Genomic DNA, 27,073 nt, shown 5'->3' on the forward strand with positions numbered 1-27,073 from the left:
GATAAAGGAAACAATTACGGTGTTACTACAAATAGTTACTGTGCATCTTGCAGCAACTATTGCCAGAGTATCTAAGCTCTCAGTTAGGTATGACACAGAATATCTGAGACCGAAGAGTCCCAGTGACAGGTATGTTTCTCTCTCATATATCTCCCTGGTTGGTTTGTTCCTCTGAAGGGCTTAGGCTGTAGGTCTAAGGGGTGTCAGCTGCTGTTAGAGCAATAATGCTGAAGAGGTGAATTCCAGTATCTGCTGAAAGGCACTGATTGTGACCCATGGTAGGCAAATCACGCTGGAAGAGATACAGTCATCTGAGCAATTTGCTAGAAGAGGCTATCGATCCACTGTATCACCAAAATCTCTGCACGACGCTTGTGGCTCCCTGGATTGATATTTTCTGATTGTATAATTCAGTCTGATAAAAAGCAATAACTAGGCTCGGCTGAAATAAAAGCCCTGCAGTCAGCAGCTGTAAATAGCTCTCAAGGTTACGCTGCTCATTATCAGTGGCCGGGCCCCAGGTTCAGTCACACCAGGATGTTTTCTAAATGTTTGCTCAGTATTAGCTGGTCATGGACCTAATGTAACTTCTATTGAATATTAACAGACACAAGCAGAGCTTCGAGCACAAGGTGAGTCGGCTCTAAAGAGCGAGGATTCCTCTGTCCTCCAGGCAAAATTAAGGCAAGCCCTTAGCAATGCCTATCTCCTATTAGTATGGGGGGAAATGTTCCTCATGGAAGGCAGGGTTAGGGTGTTCTCAAAGGGCCCGTGTTGTGGCTAAAGCAGGTTGAAGTGTCTGTTATCCTGGGAGATCGCTTTATTCAATGGGCTGGAATCAGGAGAACTTTGGGTTTTAAGTTGTGCATTTGCAGAACCAAATTCATCTCTGATGTTACGCCACTGACTGGCCCATCAGGAAACACTGCAGAGGCCCCAAAGATAGCTGTGCAGGGAGCAGGTGGAGCGAAGCGAGGCTGTGGTGAGTAGCCACACCTGACAGTGGATATTTTGATGACCATTCACACATTTTACTGGGGATGAATTATCAGCACTTTCCACCAGGGTCTTTCTTAAAGGTGGAAATGCACCATTTTGGAGTGGACATGTTGCCATTGCCTGTGTATAGAGCGACATTGATCTCTGTGCAGAAGGCCAGAATGGGGTCTATGCGCCACTTGGGATTAAGTGGGAGTTAAGTGGTATATGGGCCTTTTGCTGGCTCCCTCAGTATGCCCCACACTGTGGATAATTCTCTGGGTACTAATGAAAATTTTGAGCAAAAATGAATACAGTTTTGCTCTTTGGTAAACTTGTGAAAAGGCACTTCTCTCAGTGTGTAAAATGTCCCTGGTTATTTGTTCCTTATGTAAAAGCCACCAGCACTTCCTCAGGATAAAAAATATAGCAGAAATGCTCTTTATTGACAATAGCCCTTTGCACCAATCCCTATTCGGGGCAGGAGGATCAAGAATTTTCAAACTTTGCCACGACATAAAAAATTATTGGCCAGTGTTTTCAAAAACAAAAATGTCTGTCTCCTCCAAATGGAGACCCTCATGTTCCCTCATCAGCAGAATAAGTTCAATGCCAAAGAGCAAGGACTAGTGACTCATCCCAGAAAGAAGCAGATACAAAACACTACTGAGGTCTTGTCTACACGGGAAAGTTTTACTGGTTATAAAGCTATACAAGTATAACTCCCTTTGTGGATACTTTTATTCCACTACAGAAGTACCCTTTTTTGGTTTAGCTTCCCAAGTGACATAAGCTAAACCAAAGATGATGCCCTTATACTGGAATAAGAGTGTCCACACAGGGATTTAGAGCAGTATAACTATATTGATTTAAAGTCACACCTTAGGCTTGGTTTAAACTTAAAACTTATATTGGCATAAATATGTCAGTCAGGGGTGTGAAAAACCCCACCCCCAAGCAACAAAACTCCTCTTGTTGGTGTACACTGTCTACACTAGGTGGCTATGCCAGTATAGGCTCTGTAGTGTTCTACTGAAACAGTTCTCCATTGCAGAGAAGGCCTTAAGTAGTTGGAAATCAACTAGGTAACCTCTAGTTTAGGGCACAGGCCAAATGAGGAAAGGCCAAAAAGTCTGCTGGGCCCTGTGGGACATACTGGTGGTTACTCAATTCCCAGTGACTACTCACCGGACTCCCGAATGATCAGATACTCCAGGGGGAGAGAACTTGCAGCCAACCCCGACCCCCTCAAAAATAATTGATATAAAGTGAGAGACGGCTGATTTCACACTGATCAGACCTGATGTGATTCATGCACTCAGGGGCTTAATTATGTGGCAATCTTCTCGGTATCCAAACTAATTGGGGCTCTGAAGCTTGGTGCTTTTGCCAACATTATGAAACTTTTCTAAATGGTTCAGCGATATGGGTCCTATACATGTGTATACAGCTACACTGGATGTGCAAGGGCAAGGTAGGTGTGTGTGTCAGAGGGAGGGAGGGCGTGCCTGCCTGTAAATATTTTGTATGTCTGTGAGTGTAAGTAGATGTTGGTGCACAGGTGGGAGTCTCTAGGATCTTGGTGTATCTCTGGAAGTGTACACAATTGGATTGGTATGTATTTGTGTGAAGTTGTGTGGAGGTTGGCAGGGTAAAGGCAACCAAACCAGCTGTGTAATTGGTGTCACACCCAACCAGTGGCTGGCATTAGAACAGACAGAGCACGCGGTGACCTACCTTCTTTCTTCATCCCTGCTCGAAAGCACTTCTTTAGCCTGCAGTATCGACACTGGTTTCTTTTGTCCTTATCTACAACACACTGCCTGTTAAACCTGGGGAGGAGAAAAGGGGATGAGTAGCAGCAACAGCCTAGAGCCTATGGAGAGAGCAACCCACAGGGGCCCTGTGCTCTGAGACACAAAACCAGAGCAGAGCCCTGAGGAAGGAACTCTGACACTCGGCCCTTACAGGGCTGCTTTAATATGAGGCTCTCAATTATTCCCCCAGGAACTGAGGAAGAATTATCACAGCTAAGGCAGCGCAGGGAAATTTAGGAATTCGGACACACAACTCCCATTAATTTCTGTGGGAGCCAAGAAACTTGCCTCAGGTTGCAGAGCAAGGTAATGGCAGAGGTGGGAATACAAGCCAGGAGTCCTGACTTCTAGCCCTTTTCTCTGACCACTAGGCAAGGGTTGATCAAGATGGGGGTTACAACCCCCAGCAGGGTCACACACAAGTGACAGGGGGGTCAGAACCAGCCTGCCCCCTATACTGCTAAATGAGTGGGGGGTCCCCAGTAGAACACAGCCAGATAGGAGGGAGATCCTGGAGAATGGGTGGTCTGGTATGGAATATGTTGAGAATCACTGCGCTACACCACAGTCCCTCCCAGAGCTAGGCTTAGAATCCAGGCCTCCTGACCCCCAGGTTCCCGCTCTTTATCACCACACAACACTGCACTAAAGCTCAAACAGACCCATCTCCCAGTATAACCCCCAAGCTTCACTGATCGGAACCAAAGCAACTTCTTCCTTCCCCACTGCTCTATCCAGATCCATGACACTCCCTTGTTTCCCTTGTTTATGGCTCTAGTGTGTAGCACAATGTCAATAGCCATTTGCAGTGCAGATTTTATTGGCACTTCTCATGCTCGCTATATAGTTTTCAGCTGGCTGATCACGTCAGGTTACTAGACCTGTGAGTATGGCGTGTAGGGTGACCCAAGGGACAAAGGGCCCCCGGCATGTCAGTTGTTTAGCTTTTGAGAGTGCTGGTTTCATTGTGTTCTATTAAAGCCCATAGCCAATATTTTCCAGGATAGGTGCCTAGCGATAGCCTTCTAAGTCCATGTTTAGGCACCTAAATAAGTGGCCTTGGTTTCCAAACTACTGAGTGTGTCACTGGGATCACTGTGCTGAGCATCCGCTGGCCACTTATTTAGGATTTAGTTTGGAAAATCAGGCCACTTATTTAGGTGTCTAAGTATGGATGCAGGAGTCTAACATTAGGCACCCACAAAGCTTAGCCCTAGGCTCCAAGCTACACTTCAAATGACACCTCTGTCACACATCGGGGGCTCCTCTCTGCTCCTCAGGTGCTGCATTCACACTGCCCAGCCGGCTTCCCCGAGATCTAGGATACCATGTTCAAAAGCACCTCAGTTTCAGTCTCAAAAGGGACTTTGAGGCCTCACTGACTTTCAGTGAAACTTAGGCACCCACGGGCCAGATTTGTAAAGGGTTTTAGGTGCCTACGGTCGCCACGGGGGCACCACTGACATTTTCAAAGCTGCAGTTCAGGTGCCGCCTAAACCCCACGGTGCCTACGTTTCTGCTTGTTGGCATTTTCAAGGTAGTCTAAGTGCTGCTGCTGCCCCACAGCTAACAAGCTGCTCAGAGCCCCAGCTCAAACTGAAACCCCAGAGACCCCAAAGCAGGATTCTCAAACTTGGTGGGGGGATGCCTGTCTTGTCAGTAGGGCCCCATCTCATAGACATGCTCTAAGTATGCCTAAAACCTGATACCTGCTACCCCCTGAAGCAGGAGGGCTGGCTGCAGATGGTGGGGGAAGCTCAGCATCTGCACACAAGACAGCCAGGGTCACAGATATACGTAGGGCGAGAGTGAGTGAGGTATTGAACGTGAACAGGAGCCAGAGAGAGGTGGTTCTGGCTGCTAGGCCATGGGCTATCTAGGCTTAGGTGCATAACTCCAGGAGAGGGTTCACAGCTGGGATTCCCAGGCAGAAGGAGGTGTTTCTCTCTGGGCCATCAGCCAGGTGCAGCAGCTCAACCATGGAGGCCCCTAAGTCCCTCTCCTCTTTCCAGCATTTCACTCCTGGCTTGGTTAGGCAGTTCCCTGCTCAGCTGGCCAACTTCTGCTTTCTTAGGTGCTTGACTATCCCCACACACTCTATAGGGAGCTTAGGCGGCGTGGAGCTACCTCACTCCGGGCTGAAAATTCCACCAGGAACCGGCTGCCAAGAGGTTAAGTGTAGCTCTGCTCAGCTGGAGGGACAGGCCAGTACTGTGAGATGTGGGGTAAAGGGAGACAACAGGGAATAGTGACCCAAGTATTGGGGGATTCTCAGTGTAGTTCCTGGTAGACTCGTTCCCACTCTTGTCTAAGGCACATGCCCTGCTCCAGCTGGAGCCTCGCACAGCACGATGCCCTGGTGCCCTGAGTCCATACCTGCAGGAGTACATGTGGTTCTTCCTGACGCTCCTCCTGAAGAAGCCTTTGCAGCCATCACAGCTGGAGGCCCCATAGTGCTTCCCCGTGGCACGGTCCCCACAGATGGCGCACAATGCGCTCATCCCAATGCTATTGGAAGCGTTGAGGTTGGTCGCGTCTGATGGAGACGTGTCTACGTCGGGAAGGACAAAGAGAAGGAGACAAATGAAAAGTCAGAGAAGCTGCTCTTTACCCAAGGAGGCAGGAGGTAACCAGGGGGACCCTTTGGCATGCACATACACACAGGGATGCTGGAACAATTTGTATCATGGGGGTGCTGAGAGCCATTGAACCAGACTGTAAACCCTGTAGCTAATGGAAACCTCTTCAAGCCTTGGGGTGCAGCAACACTTCTATTTACAGTACCTGTGCATGCACGCACACACACACATGCACGTACTTCAATATCTTGCTACAGATGTACCAAGCTGGGCTCCTTGGAAAATCCGGCCCTAGGGTCAAAATGTTCCAACTTGGATTCCTAAAGTTAGGCACTCAAATAAGTGGCCTGAGTTCCTAAGGAGCAGGACACTTACAGCTCCCATGGATTTCAGTGAGGGTGTTGGGTGCTCAGTACCCCTTAAAATCAGGCCACCCAATGGCTCAGTTTAAGGGGGACAGTAAATACTTCATGTTTGCAAAGAGCATCGAGACCCTCTGGTGAAAATCACTGTACACAAACAGTGTGATTAGCATTCAAACAGTCTGGAATCCAGACACAGCCTCAAACTTCGTGGCAACACAGCTCACAGCTAGCACTGCCCAGAGCCGATATTCATTGGGGATTTTCACATTTCAGTTGCTGTTTTGCGATGCTGACCACAACGCCTTGAATTGCCCCTGGAAGCAGACAGCTAGCCAGGGCAGTGCTTGGAGCAGAGGTGTCATGTGCTCAGTGTAGGCCACCCAATTTAATAGGGAGGCAGCTGCATTCTGCACTAGTTTTAGCCTTCGAAGAGCCCAGACTAGCCCTAAGTAGAATGTATTAAAGGAGTGTGGTGACAAACATAGGATAGTTATTGTGAGGTTTGCATGAGAGCCTCGTGCCCAGCTGTTGATGGAAAAATACCTTATGGGCCACTGTTTCCAACTGGCAATCCAGAAGCAGCAATTAATCCAAAAGGTCTCTGAGGGCATCAACCATCTTGGTGGACAGTGTGGACAAACTCCCTCAAATGCAGCCTCAGCCCACTGCTCTAAATGCTTCTTCCTTTCAACAGGCACCACACCTGTGTTGTCAGGATAGGCCGCAGCTGATTCACTTTCATGATGATCCCTAGCGCAGTCAGACACAGATTGGGCTGTCCTTACTGAGGTGAGGGAGCCCTTTCCCACATGATGAGCCCCATTGACTTGTGTGAGTCAGTGCTCCCCCCATCTGAGCACGGGTTGCGCACTCCAGCCCAGAAAGAGAGGGCTGAGAGTGTAGAACTTGGGAGACAGATCTGGGCATCCTTGAGTCTCTGAGAACATTACACCCCAAGCCACCATCTGGGAAGAAGGACAACCCAGGGAATTACAGACCAGTCACCTTAGCTTCGGTACCCAGAAAGATAATAGAGCAAATCATCAAACAATCAATTTGTAAGCACCTAGAAGATAATAAGGTGATAAGTAACAGTCAACATGGGTTTGTCAAACCAACCTAATATCCTTCTTTGACAGAGTAACAAGCCTTGTGTATAGGGGGAAGTAGTAGATGTGATATATCTCAACTTTAGTAGGAATTTTTATACTATTTTACATGACCTTCCCATAAACAAACTAGGAATATATAACCTAGACAAACCTACTATAAAGTCAGTGCTTAATTGTTTGGAAAACCGTACTCAGAGAGTAGCTATCACTGGTTCATAGTCAAGCTGGAAGGGCATATTGATTGGGGTTCTGCAGGGAACTGTTGTTCTGGATCCCTGCAGGACCCCAATGGGTTTGGATGGTAACATAGAGAGTACACTTATAAAGTTTGCAGATGATACCAAGCTGGGAGGGTTTGCAAGTGCTTTGGAGGACAGGATTAGAATTCAAAATGATCTTGACAAACTGGGGAAATTGTCTGAAATAAACAGAATGAAATACAATAAGGAAAAATGCAAAGTAATCCACTTAGGAAGGAACAATCAATTGCACATAGACAAAATAGGAAATATCTGCCTAGGAAAAAGGATCTGGGGCATTAGAGTGGATCACAGACTAAATATGTGTCAACAATGTAATACTGTTACAAAAAAATCAAACATCATTCTGGGATGTATTAGCAGGAGTGTTGTAAGCAAGACAAAAGAAGTAATTCTACCACTCTATTCAGCACTGATAAGGCCTCAACTGGAGTACTGTGTCCAGTTCTGGGCACCTCACTTTGGGAAAGATGTGGACAAATTGGAGAAAGTCCAGAGGAGAGCAACAAAAATGATTAAAGATCTAGAAAACATGACCTATGAGGAAAGATTGAAAAAATTGAGGTTATTTCGTCTGGAGAAGAGAAGATTGAGGCAGGACATAATAACATTCTTCAAGTTCATGAAAGATTGTTATAAAAAGGAGGGTGGCCAATTGTTCTCCCTATCCACTGAGGACAGGACAAGAAGTAATGGGCTTAAATTGCAGCGAGGGAGATTTAGGTTGGACATTATGAAAAACTTCCTAGCTGTAAGGATAGTTAAGCACTGGAACAAATTACCTCGGGAGGTTGTGGCTAGAGCCCTACGCGGATACAAATTTATATCTGCAGATGCGGATATCCACGGATATAAATCGGTGTCCGTGGAAACGCAGGGCTCTCCCGGGAACTGCAGGGGCAAAAGGAGCAGAACCCAGGAGCTAGCGCCCTGCGCCGGTGGCTCCTCCAGTGCAGCTGTATCGTCCCCCAACCCCGCCCCCAGCCCTGTCCTCCGCCGTGGCTGTATGGACCCCAGAAAAGAGATGCAGTCATGCAGACAGCTGTGTGGAAGGGATGGGGGCGGGGCTGGGGGCAGTACAGCCACACAGGAGGAGCTGCTGGCGCTGGCTCCTGGGAGCGGTGGCCCCACATTCTGCTCATTTTGCCACTGAGTTCCCGGGAGAGCCCTGCGGTTCCGCAGATACTCATTTATATCCACAGATAACAGATATAAATTTGTATCCGCGCAGGGCTCTAGTTGTGGAATCTCCTTCATTGCAGGTTTTTGTGAACAGGTTAGTCAGGGCTGGTCTGGAGAATACTGAGTCCTGCCTCAATGCAAGGGAACTGGACTAGATGACCTATCAAGGTCCCTTCCAGGCTGACATTTCTATGATTTCTATGATATCTCGCGCAGGGCTTTGCATAAACATTGACTGGGAAGGATGGGAGCCAACCAAACCTTAAGGCTGATGGCATCGAATGCTGCTACCCCTGTAACTGTGACTGACACCTCCATGTGTCATGTATCAGCACAGATACCTTCGTCTTCCTCAATGGAAATTCCAGATGAAAATTATTTACTGATTCCAGATGGTCATAGAAACAGAGAAATGAGTCTGCTGGTCTTCTGATTTCTACCGGTCCCACCGCTGTTCTGCCACTGACACTGATAGAGGCCAGTAGGAATTAGGAGAGACCATGAGAAAACCTTAGAAAGCTACCTGAAGGATTCTAATGGAGACTGCTGGAATTTCTATCGGGGCTCTAGAAGGCCATCATCAACCATCCATGGTGACACGGTCTCTGTCCCATACCCAGGTGTGAAACTCAAAGCAAAAACTCAGAGGGCGTAAACTAAAAATGAACTGGAATCCTAAAAAGGTTTTAATGAACCTCTGCCTTGCACACGGCAGACACTGGATCTCATGGGGCCTTGGGGTCAAACCCATTCTTGGGGTAACTCCATTGGCTTCCTCGGGCTTACACTGTGAATGAATCTCTGCCCTAATCCCCACAAAGAATCTGTCTGGTCTGAGAAGAAGAAACCCAATATTCTACCCACCATCAAGGCTTCCTACCCATGATTTCCTTTCCTGTTGTGAAGGGATGTATAGACCTCACACAGGCTCTGGCAGGAAGAGGGTTAACACTCTCTCAGTACAGGCCACAGCTGCCTTGGTGCAGAGATCCACCTGGAAGCAAGGCTGGGCAAATTAGGCCTGTCACCAGCACATGATAAGAGGGCTGTGCCTGGAAGGGCTGGGGCTGGCAGTAGGAGCCAGAATCCTGGGGCGGAGAGGAGGGTAGGACAATGCTGCTGGCAAAGCTCTGTTGCTGCAGAGTTCATTTAGAGGCCAGGCTGAAGGAGCCTCGGGAGCTCTTTGTTTAAAGCCCTGCTTGTGGGAAGTTTCTTTTGTTTGCCTGTTTGTTTAACTAGGCTCCAGGGAGGCTAGAGAACTGGACTACTACAGCCTAGGAAATTGTTCCCCTGATCCACTGCATAGAGATACATACAGGCACCAAAACTCCCAGCAAAATATCTCTTCACTGGGTAAGGGCTTGTCTGTGTGGGGAAGTTATACTGGTATAAACTGGGGTGTGAATTTAAAGCACTGGAGTTCTACTTCCCAGCTGGCCACTCTTATGCTGCTCCCAGAGGGCCTTTTTCTGGTTTGGCTTATGTCACTTTGGAAGCTGTTCAAACTCAGCAGAAGCCTATTTCAGAATAAGAGTGTCTGCGTGGGGGAGTTATACTGGTATAACCAGAGTGGTTTAGTTAGATTGCTATAATTATACTGATATAACTGGGCAAATCTCCCATGCAGACAAGCCCTAAGGCTTTGGGTCTGCTCGATCCATCCTCTGCAGCAGCAGCAGCTGAGGCAGGGTGGAAGGGGGGCTTCTGTCTGGATGTAAGCTTTCTAAGTGGCTGTTGTCCAGTCCAGCAGGCTGTGTTTGCATCTTGTCAGGATTGAGAGGACCATACTGAATTTACACAGAACAGAGTAAATTGCAGGCCCCCTCCCCTCCTCTAGTAGGGAAAGGTGACCGTCCGGAGCATACAATGTCCCCTGCCCCTTGGATCAAGGTATATGCTGGGGGCTGTAGTATCAGCCTGCACTGCCATGTTAATGATGAGAAATTTGGAGCTGGTATGATCTCTCCTGTGGTGGGCTAATGAGGTTTTATGTTTTTACACTCCCTTCCTGTCCTTCCCTGCAGCCTTCATCCCCTTTACAGGCTTCTGTCTCTGATTCCAATTCCAGATCACCCTCCTGATTTTCAATATCATCCATGAACTTGCTCCTTCTCTGAGCTCCTATCTACCTATCCCCATGCATTCTGCCCTTCCGGGCTTTGCTCCCTCTCGTTGGTACTCTGGATTTTAGGGGTCGCTTTTATAGTTGTGCTGCCCCATCTGGCACCTGCCCCCTGCGCGAGTGAGTCACGTCTCGTTAGCTTTCAGCTAGTAGCCTCTGTGATGCTTTGCAGGAAGGCTGCTGCCTACAAACATGCTTCCTCTTGGTGTGACAGTTCACAGGGTCTCAGACAGTCAGAGATGAAATCATGTCAGAAAAATGAGTATATGTCAATTTCCTCCAAACATATATAACATAAAACAAAGATATGGAATCAGAGAAGAAAAACATCAGAGAGCGCTGCACACAATCACCTCATTATTTATTAAATGAATGACAGTAGTCCCCAGAGACCCCAATCAGGGATCAGGGCCCCTTTGTGCTGAGCCTGTACACACACATAACAAAAAGATAGTCCCTACCCCAAAAAGCTTACAGTCTACCAGTCTCCTATTCTCACTGGCTGGAAACGGAAACAGAATTATTTGCTGATGGATAATTTTCAAACTATTATTATTTGTATAGTGTCAGAAACTTAACTGACTGTCCTCTCTCCCTGGCTGTCCCAACAATGCCTGTTTAATGGGGATTAGTCAGACGTTAGGACAAAGAAGATGAAAAAGCTAATTCCCCTTTAAAGCCAGGGAACTAATAACACTGAAAATGATCTAACACTTGTATAGCAATTTTTATCCTGACCAATCCCAAAGCATTTCCCAAAACTAGAAGCATCAAAACTATAAAAAGGTCTGAACTGCATCTACCATTGACATGCAGCCACCTCTGGAATGGAACATAATGTCTGTTTAACAGCACACAGCAACACTTCACAGCAGTTTTGGATCAGAAATGTAGAGGACTGTGTCCAATTAAAAAAAAAAAAGGCAGAAGAGGTGGGTTATTTAGGTAAGCAGATTGTGGTTGCCTGAGTGGGAATTTTGCCAGAATCAGAGTTAACCCTCATGTCCCCATCCTTTCTAAAGATGTAGATCACTGGTTCTCAACCAGGGGTATATGTACTTCTGGGGGTACGCAGAGGTCTTCCAGGGGGTACATCAACTCAGCTAGATATTTGCCTAGTTTTACAACAGGCTACATAAAAAGCACTAGTGAAGTCAGTGCAAACTAAAATTTCATACAATGACTTGTTTATACTGCTCTATATACTGTACACTGAAATGTAAGTACAATATTTATATTCCAGTTGATTTATTTTATAATTATATGGTAAAAATGAGAAAGTCAGCAATTTTTCAGTAATAGTGTGCTGTATTTTTATGTCTGATTTTGTAAGCAAGTAGTTTTTAAATGAGGTGAAATTTGGGGTTATACAACACAAATCAGAAGGGGTACAGTAGTCTGGAAAGATTGAGAGCCACTGATGTAGACTTTCACTAAAATCTTCTCCATTATAGCTCAAAGGCCCCAAAGTATCACATATCAAGAAGAGGGAAGCTGTTCAGATGAATTGGCTGGGTTACTAGGAGAGTGTTTCTAAGGCATTTTTCCTACTGGGCCTGAACACACAAACTTCTTGGAAGAGAAAAGTTGTAGGAAATGAAGCTGATACTCTCCTCTTCTCCCCACAGGGCCTGTTGCAAGGGGATCACCTTTGCAACAGCTTATAAAATCAGGGCTATCCCTGTAGAATTTGTCAGCCACGTCTGCTAAAAACATATTTAAACAAACTCGGTACAGATAGTGTCTACTCTGGCCCTACAAAGCTTCAATGGGCTTTCTAGGCCTTAGAGGTTGTGATGACTTCCCACAGATGAGAGGGTTCAATACATTAGATGGATGGTACAAGGGCCACATAAGGGGCTTTAAGCTTAGTAGTAAAGCCTAGGTCCAGCTGTAAGAATAAATACTGGCATCTCTGCAAGTCCACACAATTCAAGGAGATGGAGTGTGAATGCAGCTGCCTCTCTGTGCATCCCACCACCCTGTGTCCCCTGAACTCTCCAAGCCAAATCGCTCAGCCTGCCAAGGTGCAAATGTGGGACCAAGACCCAAAACAATGGCTGGAGGAGTTACAGCAGATGAGGGATGTTTCAGGGCTGTGGAGTTAATTTCCATAGCATAAGCCATTATGTTCTCTCTCTCACCCGTTCTGCCCCTAACGAGCCCCTTGGCAGAGGCTGGGGGATTTAATAAGTCTTTCCCACCTCTAGAAAATCTGACAGCGTTCTTTGCCAAGCTGCATGAGACAGCACTGGAAAGGGGAGCTCTGCGTACTGGGACTTGATGCACTGAACAGCCTTGATGCAGTTAATGGTAGTTACAGTCTATGCCCTACTTCAGGCAGATTACACCCACCACTCAGGTCTGCTCCCTCTGGGTTCATATGCTCTGGAGATGCTGACCCCATGGAGTGCTGAGCAGAGAGACAATATACAGGGGGAGCCCAACTCTATATAGATGGTTTGTGGCAGGAGAAGTTCTCTCTTGCAGCCACAGTGAGACTAGATCAGTGACAGGATTCTGTAAGTAAAACTGTTTGTGTCTTCAGAGCAGGCTTGTGTTAAGGGAGCTTACCAGGGTGCGGGAACGTCATTCTGGTAGCTCTGAGAGCTAGTTAGTTGCTTTCTGCAGCATACTTAGCTTAGCGATTAACCCAGTATTTAGAGAGGACTTGGGGGGGGGACCCGGAGAGGAATTTTCATTGATTGTGTCTCTGAGTGTCTAATAAAAAGGAATCCTCACAAGTTCCAAAATATAACCAGTGGGACAATGTTGCAAATCCTGATAGAATTGTGATTCTCCGCAGGGTGTGTGGGTGAAAGTGCCCTTTTATCACAGCTATAAGATACATTGATACTATTTCCAGTTAAAGGACTGAACCTTCCCTTCAGAGCCCCACATATGTTTCAATTCACACCAATTATGTCATGCAACGGGGTTCAAGCTAGCTACGGTCAGCCTGTTGTAAAGAGAAATGTCATGCCACCTGTGCACATGAACAGCTTCTCTCTATGTGGAGGTATTACAATCTGTATAGCGTGATGCACTGAAACCTTCTGGGGCTTTTATTCTACTTCACTGCTAGAGGGGCTGCTCTCTGTCCAGGTTCACTGTCCCAACTTTGGGCTTCACAGTATCTCTGTCAAGCCGTGGAAAGCTCCTTACTTGGAAGCCCAGCCTAGCAGGGAGGTAAAGAACCACCCTTCACTCTGCATTCTCCTTTCCTTTGGGTTAGGGACTTGTGAGAGACAGTCGCTGTCAGCTCGGGCTCCCAGTCCCTCTGCTGTGTCTGCCAGGGCCAGATGTTAAGCAGGAAAATTCTGTTCTATTCAGGTTCTTATACTACACCCATTGCCTTGGTATCTGAGTTAATGTCATTCGATCAGTTCAAGTGGCGTGTTAGTTAAACAGAAACACTTCTCTACAGGAGCAGGAAAAGTCCCCCTCCGACTTGGTGCTTCAGCTCCCCCTGTGCCCTCTGCACCAGCTACATGCCTGTTGCCAGATGACCTGTGCTCCTGAAGGCCCTGGCTGGCTCTACCACTGATCCCACCTTTGACTGGCAAAAGCAAACCCAGCGGTAGACTTACCGTTGCCCATGGCCAGCACCTGCATGTTCTCAAACTCCAGAGTGGTGTAAGCTGGGTCCAAAGCTGCGCTATAATCTGCCATCTCCATGTCTATCAGGGCTTTGGAGAGACGCATTATCATCAGCAAACACGGGCCAGATTGCAGCGATTCCCTCGTCGGAGGTTATTGGCCCCTCAGCCTCCGGCTGCCTTCACTGCGTCCCCTATCTGTTGTCTTTTATTTCAAATATTTCTCTGAAAGGATTTGCTGAGCTTCAAGGCCTATACTCCCCAGAGGGGTGGAGGCAAGAGGCGGGGGGGTTAATCTTTAATCATCTCACCCACTGGTGAACGCTAAGCTGGATGGTTGGGTTTTTTTTTTTTTTTTTTGGTGGGGCAGCAGTGATTTTGTTGACTGTTTATTATTGAATCTACATGCACTTTGCTGATTTCAGCTTCTGGGCACGTGCCGGGGTGGCAGCACTTAGAGAGAGGAGCATTCTCCATGAGTGAAGTACATTTGCTGGGCTATTGATCTTGATGCTTAATTGTTATTATTGGTCTTAATTTTAGCTGAAGTGTAAGAACTTGGAAAAACCCTTCCTGGAGAACGACGTTCTTGCCCTGTTCCCTCCCCTTCAATATCCTCCAGCTTTCTCTCCCTCTCGTCCCCCACACCCTTTTCTCTCTCTCGCTTTCATTTCACAGAAGGTCACTCTAACCGGAATTGCCATTTACACATGGTAACAACATGAGACTTTCATTTTACTTCCCTATAAACCGAGTTTTACAGGGCCAGAGCTCACTATAAACACCTCTCACTCCACAGCCTTTCCCAACAACTTTCAGGGACAGATTTTCAGAAGAGCCAGGCATGCAAAGGTACATGTCAAATGTGAACACAAATGTGATTCTGGGTGCATTTTGAGCGCATGGTGGATCAGGCATAAAATTGCACTGACATTTTTTTGTGTGCCTAACATTTCTGAAAAATCTCAGCCCGGAAGAGCAGCTCATTTTCCTGTCTTTGATTTTCAAGGGCCAATCTGAAAAATCTGCCCTGTGTGTTTGTATTTTAAAAATTTCCCCAGGCATTTTACAATGCAACAGAACTTTATTCTGCAGGGTGTCTTTCTTATATACTATAGCACGCAACACATGCTGTAGAGTTAAGTCTTGATCCAAAGCCCATTGAAATCAATGGGAGATTTTCCATTAACGTCCATGGGCTTTGGATTAGACCTTCAAATAATACAGGACAGTAAGAATGTACATTACAAATGTCAGGAAACAGAGCTTTTTCTTTTTCCGAGCTCCTGGCTTCATCTGCTGCGTGTGAGATGCCAGTTTATCCAGGGTGTGGCAGTGGTTTGCACTGGGAAGATTTTGTATAATCCACTGTAATTTCCATTGCACAATAACACAAGATCAACAAGTGGAAATCAATTTATCACTTAACAGCATCAGCTGAATTGCATAGAAGGGCCAGTAATTAACGATTAGTGTCAGCTCTCTCAAAACATCCCAGTTTATTTCTCAATCAATGCAGGGCGATTTAGTCTACACACTGCGAGTTAATGGCCCTGAACTAGTTTTGATCGCTCTTCACAGGCACACAGGACAGACTGGGTCACGTTGAGTCAAAAAGACTTGACTGATATGAATGGCTTCCCTATGGCAGCTCAACACTGAAATCCTGGGGCCTCAGACTCTGAAAGTGTACATGCCATTGGGCTGTGATATTCGACACATGAACGGAAAATCATGGTGATGTCCTCAGCATGGTGATTTGCAAAGTCTGTGCCCCAAGACACTGACAGTCTATATTTGAAGGCACAGACACCACCTATACCCTGAGGCTACTGCTGTATGCTCCATAGGCTACCTTGCTTCCACTTGGTTGCTGGAGGTATGGGAAAGCCCCACATTCCTTTCTTGGGATTAATGTCTAGTGTTCCTTCCCTGGGGTGGGAGCAGGAGGATCATTAAAGATACAAAGGACCCCCCTCTGAACTCACATGGCTGGTATATCACTTCCCCTTCAGCAAGGAGGATTCTGAGCCAGGAATTCATTTGTCTGAAACAATGTGTGTGAGGTGGGGGTGGTGGAATACAGCCCCTTAACAGCCTCATTCCTGGGACCTCAGTCCCAATCCAGGCTTGGCCAGAGTGATCCCTTTGATTAGATAAATGGTGCAGACACTAAGTCAAATATGTGCAGGATTTGCCATAGTGTCTAGTAAAATATCATAAAAGCATGGCCCATTTTGCTTAGTTCAGCAAAACAAGTCTTTGTTCAACTAGGCTGCTGACTAAATAAGACTGAAATACTTGCTCACTCCCATTAGGTCTGGAGGACGTATGTCAGGGAGGATTCAGAATGCTAGGAATAGAAAATGAAGAGATGTATACGAAAGGTGAGTGGGGGAGATTGAGGGAAATTAGATGGCACAGGAGGCTGGGAACTGTCAACAGGACATAGGAGCCTTTCACCTCTAGGTTGGTGGTGACTGCAATCCACCATTACTGGTGTTTTCAGTTCAATTCCTAGTGTACAAGGCCCAGATCCTCAAAGACACCTAACTCCCATATCACAAAACCCTTATCTCAGCAGAGAGGTCAAAGACAAGGAGACTACACACTTCCTGCATTCTTGAGGATGGTCACACCAAAGCAGAGATGGGGTACACTACCAGGAATGCTTGATTTTTCTCTCATCAACAATAGACCATCCTTCTCATTAGTCAAGTTACTCAAGCTCCAATCTAGTATGAGAAGATTCTCCTCTCCCTGAGAGACTGACAACTTCTCTACTGGGAATTTAGGAGAGATTCCCTTGATGAATCAGTGGTAACTTGGTGCCTGTGTGGCATCTTTGAATGACACACTGACCCATCCTGGGCTAAGCATATAGACCAGGTCCAGTGAATGGCTGGCCTGAGAGGGGACTCCTTAAAACATTATTTAATGGACAAATCTCTTCCTTTTTAGGCTGATTTGAATTTTTCTGCCCCACTTAGCAGCTGTTTCTCTTTTAGTATCAGTCAGAGGGAGGGATAAATTCTGATCTCACTGGTAAAAATCCAGAGCAAATCCACTGACTTCAGAGGAGTAACCCCACCCTGGGGCAGACACAATGCCCTTTGAAGTCACAGGAAATATTCTCATCAACTTCAATGGGTCCAGGATCAGGCCCGTTGACACCAGTGCAGCTGAGAGGAGAATTTGGCCCAGTTTTAGCAAGTAGCAGCAGCTGGAAGAAAGAAGGCAGAAGCTTTGGAGGGTTTAAGGGTGGAATCTGGGCTGGACAATGGGTCTCTCCATGTTCTGTCCTGGTGATGAGACTCCCGGTGAATGGCAGCTCCACATGCACTGAGCCGAGCCCCAGACAGAATCTAGTTGGTTAGGGAAACTTCCTCCTACCACCCCATCAATCTTTCTCCCCACCCACCTTCTCAGCACTTCATACTATGTGAGACAGCTGTAATAGGAAACTGTTAGAATTCCAGGAACCGGAATACCCTGCGCATGGGGCAATCATTCGATTTTATCAGAGAGCAGTAAATTTTCCTGTGTTTTTCCTCATACAAGGGTGACATGAGACTAATCCTGCCCCATATACAGACTGACAAGCTTGGCAATTTCACTAAGAGGAAAGGGGATTCCCAGCAAATAAGATACGCGCCTCATTAAATGAGGAGCAGGATACAGGGCAATTAATAAACAGGCATGGGAAGGATATAATCATCCTATGTGCATAGAGACAGAGAGTGTGACACTCAGAGAGACACAGGAGCAGTCTGTCTGTACCACCTGCACAGAGCCACTGAAGTTATAACATGGCTGTCTTCTGATCCAGTTACAATTTATACTGTGAACACGACAAGAGTTAAACTCAGATGATGTTTGTCCATGCTGCAGATTGTAACCGAGTCACTTGGCCTGCTTATACGTGTGGCGTGGCTGAGCCCAAAATCTATAACAGGTATATACTGACAATTTTAGATTGTTACTTCTATTTCAAATAAATGTAACAACCCCCTTCTAAATTGCAAGGAAGAATAAGTTTGGAAGAAGGGAAAGGGATGCAGAACTATCTTCAGTCAGTGGAAGTGGCAACCCATTGAATTCGATGGAGTTATACCAGCAGAGAACATGGCCCTGGCCATATAACCCCCACTGCCCTATGACTAATGTGGAACCTCTTTTGTGCAGAAATTCAGGGACATGACCTTTGGCAGCACTTCCATACCTTGTCCTGTCAATGGAGTTATTGAAAGTGGATTGAAAAATCATTGTTGTTCTTTAGGGAGAAAGGAAAACCCCAGTGACTTCTTAAAACACAATCTGTCGCCATTCAGAAGCCATAGCCAGATGGGAGGCATGAGAAGCAGTGTGCCTAGTGGTGAGAGCAGCAGCCTGGGCGTTAGGATTCCCGTTCTGCTGGCTTACTCTGTGACTTTGAGCAAGTCACTTTGCCTCTGTGCTTTGATTTATCATCTGTAAAACAGACAAAGGCTGAAATAATTAATGTTTGTAAAGTGTTTGAGACCATTGGCTGATTGAAGGTATTAGCTGATAGACACGCAAGGCATTTTATTATCCAGTAAGCGCTATCAGTAACAGCGAAGGATGCAGGGGAAGCAATTCTTCAGGCCTCTCTTTCCATTCAGCATGGAGACGGCCTTCCTCAAATCCAGGAAGCCTGAGGCCTGTAGTAAGCAGAAGCCATTGGAAGCAGAAAATGATATGGCAGAATAATTTTGTGAGGAATATTGGCTCAAAAGCACTGCATTGAGGCTCCATAATCTGTTGAAAATAGGATTCCAAAGGTGATCTTTAATTCCCCAGGAACCGAAGACACTCTGTCCTGCACTCCCTACAGAGCCCAATGGCCATCCCAAGGCACCCTGTTCATTTGCAAGGTTTCCATGCAGAGTCGGATTAGCAGACCAGAAAAAGTGAAGCTTTTTGCTGCTGCAGGACAGCTAGGTGAAGAGGCATCAGAAAAGGACCAAGGCAAGAGTTACAGCTCTGGGCTGCTGGAAGGAGTGGGAGATGGCATGATGAGTGTTTGCATCCCCAGTCCCACAATTGGAGAGGGATATGGGTGAGTCCATGAAATCACTCAGCAGAGAACCAGGGAGTCCACAGAAAAGTGTGTCCTCAAGTGGTGAGTTGCATTGCTTGTACCTAAAGCAGACCTTGGATCAGAAAGACCTAGAACATTGGTTCCCAATCTTTTTGGCATCACGCCCCCTTTTTAATTTTTGAGAAACCCTCATGCCCCCCACCTCTCCTTTACCATCATCCAACCCCCCTTTTAACTAATTCAATTCATAATTTAAAATTAAAAATAAACACAAAAACTTGGTATAAATATTTTATTTAAAATGAAAAATAAGCACAAATAGTTTTTCTTGGCACAAACATTTAATAAAAATGTAATTTAAAATAATATATAGCATAAACAAAACAAATTTAATGTGAAGGATGATGCTGTATTTTCTTCACGAGTTGGGAAATTCTAGGTTTGAAAGATGAAAGTGCGCAACGCAAATTGTTTTCGACATCCAGTCGATTCCTTTGTTTCGTTTTTATTATGACTAAACTTGAAAAGCTTTATTCACAGAGGTATGTCGACGAAAACGGAAGAATAATATGTAGTGCTTCTTCTCCAACTTTCGGATAAATTGGGAAATATTTTATCCAAAATTCCTCCAGGCTTAAGTTTTCGAAAATATCTTTTGCACTTGAATCGTATTTCATTTCGAGTGCTTGTTCTTGCAATACTTCTGGCAATGAATCGACATCAATGTTGAACAGATTACATGCTAATTTATGAACGGGGTTGCCAGAAAAGTTGTCTGGAAAATAGCGGATGAATTCGTCAGCAAGGCAGTCCACATGAAACACAATTTTGTTCTTCGCATCCTCTTTACAAAGTTCTTGGAAACCTTCATTTTCAGCGAGTGATGAAAATGTTGGAAAAGATGAAAAGTTAGGTGTCTGAGCTTGCGTTTGACGTTTCCAAAGCTCGTTTTTTCCCGTAAATGCTTTGATGGCATCGTGGTGCACTATAATGTTTGCAGCGGGTTTTTTTTTTTTTGCAGCTTCAAATTGAGATTGTTTAAAGATTCAAAAATGTCCACGAGGTATGCCAGTGAAAGTTGAAACGTTTGGTTCATAAATGCATGATATAACTCTTCTTTTTTCTGTTGCTCAAGGAAAATTTCCACTTCGTCTTTCAGTTCGAATAATCTCGAAAGCATGTTCCCTTTGGAAAGCCATCATACCTCCATGTGAAACAAAAGAATTTTATGATCGCTCCCAAATCTGCGCAAAGAGCTGCAAAAAGTCTCCTATTTAAAGCGCTGTTCTTCACAAAATTGACAACTTTGATGGCCAAATTCAATGAGTCACATAGGTCATCTGGAAGGGTTTTAGTAGCCAATGCTTGTCTGTGTATGATGCAGTGAGTCGTGGTTACGTCTGGACTTTTTTTCTTTCTCCAATGTCACAAATCCAGAGCGAGAGCCAAACATCGCTGGAACACCGTCTGTGCAGACACCAACCAGTTTTTCCCATGAAAGCCCATTTTCTTCAAAAAAGTCAGAAACCATTTTCATAACATCAGAAGCCTTTGATGTGGTCGTCAATTCCTTCGAAAAAAGCAGTTCTTCTTTCACAGTTCCATCGTTAATGAATCGAATGTAGACAAGCAACTGACAGCATTGTGCTACATAAGTGGTATCATCACACTGAATTGCGAAAAAAGGAGAAGCTTTTACTGCCTCCACAACTTGAAGTTTTAGATCTTTCGCCATGTCATCGATGCGACATTTCACGGAATTGTCAGAAAGCGAAATTTCCGATATTTTTTTCTTGCTTTTGGCACCAAGCGCAATATCAGCTGCTTTCAACAAGCAAGGCTTCACAAGAGTTTCTCCTATTATGTGCGCTTTCTTGGCTTTAGCGATGAGCAATGACAGTTCTTAAGATGCTTCTACCACTTTGGCCGACGCTTGATGAAAAGCGCCAGTAGTGTCCAGCTTCATGCGTTTTAAATTTTGAAGTTTAGCAGCAAAAAACTCTTGGTTTATCTTTCAAAGCACTGTGGTTCTTTGTCAAGTGTCGCTCAAGACGACTCAGGACTCAAGGCATCATTGCTGAGAACTACATGGCATATTATGCATTGAGAATGATAGATCCCGTTTTTTTCCATGACGGTGAAACCGTACTTAATGTAGTCTTCATCGTACTTCCTTTTCTTAATCGCGGCCATAATATACTAATAAAAAAAATCTATAAAAATAATTTTTTGGATTCGTGAATAATAACGGACGCAAGTTAATTTGAGTTATCGCGAATGTTTATTTACTACTACTATTATGTACGGATGCGTGCTGCCCTATATATACCCCACCACCAGTCCGGCAAGCGGTCTTGCACGGTGAGTGGTGGAGGTAACCACTCCCACGATAGAACAGTCTCGAACACTCTCGCTAGCAAGCTAAGAAGTTTTAAAAAGTTCCATTGCTTTCTACATCATTCTTCGGCCTCCCCACCAACCGAAACGGCATTCCTACATGTCGAAAGGCAAAAAAATAAAAAATATTTGCATTTTCTGGTATGAAATTTGAAAACATTGCAGTTATATACTTTTATTTATAGTTGTATTTTTATTATTATTGTACTTTATGTTATACCTTTATTCTTGTCTACGTATATTCATAATCAAAAATGAGAAGATTGTTAATACTTTATCGTCGTTAATAATATAGGCCTGTAATTGGACAATTTTATGAATAGTTATTATTATGTATACAGAATATGTATAATGTATTATTGTCTGTTGGGCTATTAAATAAATAATTAAAATAAATAAATAAATTACGCTGATAAAAAAATATTTTCTTTATGAAAATTTCACAGCCTCGCACCCCCTTTGAAATTTCTTCACGCCCCCTCAGGGGGGCGCGCCCCCCAGTCTGGGAACCGATGACCTAGAAAAAACATTCTTAATATCCCTGGTGAAGTTTTGCCAAAGCAGCAGGTAGGGCTGCAGCCACATGGTTTGGAGTGAGTAGTACCTGGAAAATTGCATCTCAAACACATACAAGTTTCCAGTAATCATCCAAGCTTCACCTTCAAGATCTGTTTTTCAGCTGGGCCACCCTCTGGACTCTAGTTTTTCATGCACAATGTTGTACCCACAACAATTTCAAGCCCAAATGGCATTAACTGGATATCTAAGATCCTGAATTACACCTTCAGGCCTAGAGCTAGAAATCTAGTTGCTACAATTTGCCTGAATAATTCATAGCTGGTGCAAATGTAGAGGCCATTTCTAAACATTTCGGCCTACATTCTCCAGGCCTCCACTGTGACCAAAGTGGCTTTGTCATGAGTGTATGTAAACCAGAGCTGAGTTCAAACCCAAAATGCTGGGTCTGAACCCACCCCAAATTTTGGAAAAGTTCTGTACTGGATCTGTACTGTGAAAGTTTTGTACTGTGAAGCTGGGACATGTGTCTATTGCCACAGTGAATGTCATCAACAAATCTCTCTCTCTCTGTCTGATCTTTCAGTCTCTCATTCACCAAATGAGCTGAGGGAGAAGCGCAAACCGCCTGAGTTACAAGCTAAAGAACAAAAGTCCTGGGGAAATAACGTCACATAGTCATCTCCACACCCGGAAAGGTCCCTTCTGCTTTTCTCCCTTTGAAATTTCAAATTCCAGTTTGTGGACAAAGTCCTGTCTATCTGAGAATATAGATCTCCGACCACTGACCAAACTCCATTCCAAGCAACTACCTAGTTATGCTTTTTCCCTGCCTCGCAGTCTCTTCTGTTCACTCGTTGGGTCTGCTGGGATCGTACTGAAACTCTCACCAGAACGGTTGCGCACATACAAAGTGGATTTCCACATTTTCGTCTTAATCTAACAGCTTCCTTTCAAAGTTGGGAATGGGGAAGAAGATGCTGATCATCTGTAATAAACCAGGTAGGACCCTTATCACCTGCAATTCCTGTGCGCAGCCATTACGAACAGAAAAAGAGAAGAGAAAACAAGGGCTCCCATTGTGCTTATACTAGCCATTTTAGGTCATTACTTAAATTTTAAAAAAGGCTATTTAAAAGGGTTCAGAAAGCAACAGGCAGAATTAGCTCTTGGAAGCAAAGGCACTTCATGTGGTTAACTGATAACTCCAGCTAGCCTCCTCACTCTCTCATTTCCCCAATTCGGCTGAACTTACTTGCATGCTAATCATTTCTCGGCCTGTTTATTCTGCATTAAAAAATTAACAGAGAATAGTTTACTGCATGACTTGCTCACACACAAACCCTGCAAGCTAGCAGGCAGGCTTTAAACCCTTATGCAAGACTTTGGGGTCCAGCACTGAATCTGGGCATCTAGAGAGATTATTTTTTTAAAGAACAGTTTTTCTAAAGTCAATATAAATTTCCCCCCCTTCCGTGCCCTGAGTATATTTGCTCTGTGGCTGTTTCCAAATGGGAAAGATAAAGCCAAGGGCTTCTATTTTGTCATACTTTTTGTAAACAGGGATATTTTGGCCACATTGTCAAATCCCATTTGCCTTTTGTCGGAATTTGTCCCATAAACAATTACAGAGCAGAGTTTTCTGTGTGTTAATAAGCAGCTCTGAGGAATTTGTCTGGAGTCAGTCCGGGGCGCAGAGCGCTATAGTTCTCTATCCAATTGAAACAAGCATCAGGTAAAGAGCTGGTGTAGATCTAGGGTGACCAGACAGCAAGTGTGAAACATCGGGATGGGGGTGGTGGGTAATAGGTGCCTATGTAATAGGTGCCTATGTAAGAAAAAGCTCCTATAAAATCGGAACATCTGGTCACCCTATGTAGATCAGCTGACATACAGCAGCTGAAGCTCTGGCCCAGTAACATTTCCTGGAAATATTCTTGACAGGTGGGAGAAGTCTCCAGGGGGCTGTAAGGTTCAGCAGAATTAATTAGAGGTCTATTGTCCCCTTGATCTCCACACGTAACTCACACTAGGATATATATATGGCATTATGAAGAGGATAAACTGACCTCTAAGGCATAATCTGAAAGCTACATAGTCTGTGAAGTGGTGAAAGTGACAAGTAAGGACAACAACAGACTCCGACTCCTAGAGTAGCCCCAGTATTTAAATTCCTAGGAATTATCTGTAGATCTGGTCTTGGCACCTGGGCCAGTTGTTTCTGGGGGCTGGTGTTTACAGGAGATGATGCCATGCCTGCATTGCCTGGGGATGGCATATTGCACGTTAAAGCAGCCAAGTCAGATTGGTTGCTGGGCCCCATGGTGGCCCACACATTGTGGCAGATGCCTTTACTTGTGCATTTTGTAACATGTTGCCTGCTAACAGGAATTTGGGGCTTGATCAGGGCACAACAAACTAAACACACTGCAAGGTGCTTTAATCAACCTCGTGCTAGTTCACCACTGCAGACAAGAGGAGTTCTCTGAAAATGTCCAAACCCAGGAAAAATCAGTCAGACTTGCCCATAAAATGTGCTCTGCTGCCAAAGATCCACTGGGAATGGTTTAGGGTATTGAGTAATCCAAAGCACTTGGAACATGTGGAATAAGACATGCTTGGGAGTAAGGAAAAGATTCCACTAAATCTCCATCCACGTATTTGAACTGGAAGCTGCAAAGGACATTCTCAGAGAGCCTGAGCTAATTAAAGGAACCATAATAAACAGCTGCCATGCAAAAGGGATAGGGAAAGAGAACCGTCAACACGTGCGTCTTCACTTACCGGAGGGTCCGGCGGCAGGCAATCGATGTTCTGGGATCGATTTATCGCGTCTGGTTAAGATGCGATAAATCGATCCCGGATCGATCCCAGAAGTGCTCGCCGTCGACGCTGGTACTCCAGCTCGCCGAGAGGAGTACGCGGCATCGACGGGGGAGCCTTCCTGCCGCGTCTGGACCCGCGGTAAATTCGGACTAATGTACTTCGAATTCAGCTACGTTATTAACGTAGCTGAATTTGCGTACCTTAGTCCGAAGTGGGGGCTTAGTGGGGACCAGGCACACACAGACCGTTTAAACATATCCCACAATAAGATTAACCCTTACAGTGCCTTTCATCCCAGGATCTCAAAGGGCTTTATTAATGCCGACAAAGCCTCTAAACACCCCCAGGAAGTAGTTATTGTTACTGCCATTTGTTTGTTTGGTTGGTTGGTTTGGATTTTTTAATAGGACAGTTGACACAGAGAGAGGTTAAGGACCAGGTTTTCAGAATTGCATACAACGGCACTCACAGAAATGCCAGTGTAATTGCACATCTAATCTACATGCACAGTCACTGAGTCTGCATTACAGTCATGGTAACGGCATGTGCAAATGATCAGTTGTATGTGTTTGTGCACACAATTCCATGTGTGCCCCTTTGAATATCTGGGCTGAAATGATTCACTCAAGATCATGCAGTGAGTCACTGGCGCAGCTGGGAAGAGAACTGAAAAGTTCCATGTAGTTACCTTTATACAGAGTCCTCCAGATTGGCTAAACATTGCAGATCCATTTCATGTTTTATTTTAATATTGCAAATGGGCCTATTTTTACCCCCAAATGCACCACATGTTTGTGAATAGTTCATTGAAAACTCGATTCCAGTGAAAATGAGCCTATTCTGGAGCAAAGCAATGGCCCATCTTGAGGGGAAAGGTGGTTTCGAAATGAAACGTTCAAAATACAGTGTATACATTTCGGCAGATTTTCACTTTCAAAATGACCATTTCAGCCTTTTTAATGGAAAAGAAAATTCGAGGAGAACAAAAGGGCCAGAATGAAGTGGTGTACGTCTGGAGCCAGATTCTTCCAAGAGCTCTGCACCCAGCAGAAAATAGTGGAGAACCCACACTTTTCTCCTCCCCATGGGAGCTACAGAATGCTGAATGCACAAAAATCTAGTCCTTAATGTGCAAAATTCAGCAAAAAAGCATCCCCCGGTTGAGCACAGCTCTGGTTCCAAGGTTCTGGTTCTGAAATGACCCTAGCAGTAATACCCTTCACTGAGCAGCACTTATGTGAGCTGTGGGACTCCTGTTGGGAGATAAATGCCACCCATTCTGACTCGGGGAATCCCTGCAGATCCCTGCTTAGCATACAGCTCAGCAGACACAGCGAGGGCCTTGTCACTAGTTCCTGCAGGCCATTTGCTGTTCATTTAGGTTTCATTTGCTTATACTTCATGTTCATTATACACACATGAAAAAGCTCCTGGATAATTCCAGCCAGTGGAGCGATACCCAGAATCGCTGCTGTCAGAGGAGGAGAATTGCCAAAATCAACAAAGGTTACAAAGCAATTTTTTTTGCAAAACAATTCCTCCAAACGACCTGCCTGCTGGAAAGGGCCCTTTGTCACTGTTGGTACCAATTGCATCATCTACTGCCAGGACTGGGAAATGGACCGATGGGGCTAATTGCAAGGGATCATAAGAGATGGTAAACTGCTCCAAAGCCCAAATGGATTAGGAGCTGGGGCTGTGTGGGAAAGTAGGAGATCCACTGACCACTATGTTCTGCTGAGAATCTCAGTCCTAGCATGGACAAGGAAAGAGTAGATAAAGTCACTGCTTAGATAGTAGATTTCCCAAAGGACAAAAAGCATCTTCCTGAAACAAAAGCCTTCCTGATGGATGTCCCGCACAGGATAGCATGGCAGACCTCTTCTGGGCATTGGGCCGTTCACTCTAGACCTGTCAAATGGAGTTAATCCATTAGTGGAGCCCCTCAGCTGGGGCCCAGAAATGCTTTGGATGCATCCTACATCTTCACACAACTGAGACTAAAAAATGAGACCTCCATGGTTCATAGACAGCGGCTGCAGTAGCAGCTCACCCAGTTGAACTAAACATCAGCCTCTCCCTGTCTGAGCCAATAAGGAGCTGTAATGAACTGGTCTCCGCTGGAAGAGCCTCTTTGCTCATGCGAGAGGAAGGTTGGTCTTATGGTGGTGGTGGTGGGCGTTCTGGACAGGGATTCAGGAGAGCTAGGTTCAATTCCTGGCACTACATGGACTCCCTGTGTAACTTTGGGAAAGTCA

At 45.3% G+C, this 27,073-nt stretch overlaps 1 protein-coding gene and 1 long non-coding RNA gene across 3 annotated transcripts in view; one reads left to right on the forward strand and one right to left on the reverse strand.

The window, feature by feature from the left end:
* HNF4A (hepatocyte nuclear factor 4 alpha) overlaps positions 1-27,073 on the reverse strand; it is a 70,991-nt gene that overhangs the window by 18,584 nt on the left and 25,334 nt on the right. Inside the window, exons 1-3 of one of the 2 annotated variants that reach the window (XM_005304664.4) lie at positions 14,006-14,256; positions 5,172-5,346; positions 2,716-2,810 (exon numbers count right to left, since the gene is read on the reverse strand). In XM_005304664.4, coding sequence (XP_005304721.1) covers positions 2,716-2,810; positions 5,172-5,346; positions 14,006-14,126 — 391 coding nt within the window. In that variant the 5' untranslated portion in view covers positions 14,127-14,256. Of the gene's footprint in view, positions 1-2,715; positions 2,811-5,171; positions 5,347-14,005; positions 14,257-27,073 lie in introns of those variants that run through there. The other variant, XM_024108825.3, reaches the window with a different exon arrangement.
* LOC122174762 (uncharacterized) overlaps positions 22,692-27,073 on the forward strand; it is a 55,353-nt gene continuing 50,971 nt past the window's right edge. Inside the window, exon 1 of the long non-coding RNA XR_006177044.2 lies at positions 22,692-22,991. This is a non-coding gene — a long non-coding RNA (uncharacterized LOC122174762). The remainder of the gene's footprint in view (positions 22,992-27,073) is intronic.

The sequence above is a fragment of the Chrysemys picta genome, chromosome 13 (genome assembly GCF_011386835.1).
Source record: "Chrysemys picta bellii isolate R12L10 chromosome 13, ASM1138683v2, whole genome shotgun sequence".
NCBI lineage: Eukaryota > Metazoa > Chordata > Testudines > Emydidae > Chrysemys > Chrysemys picta.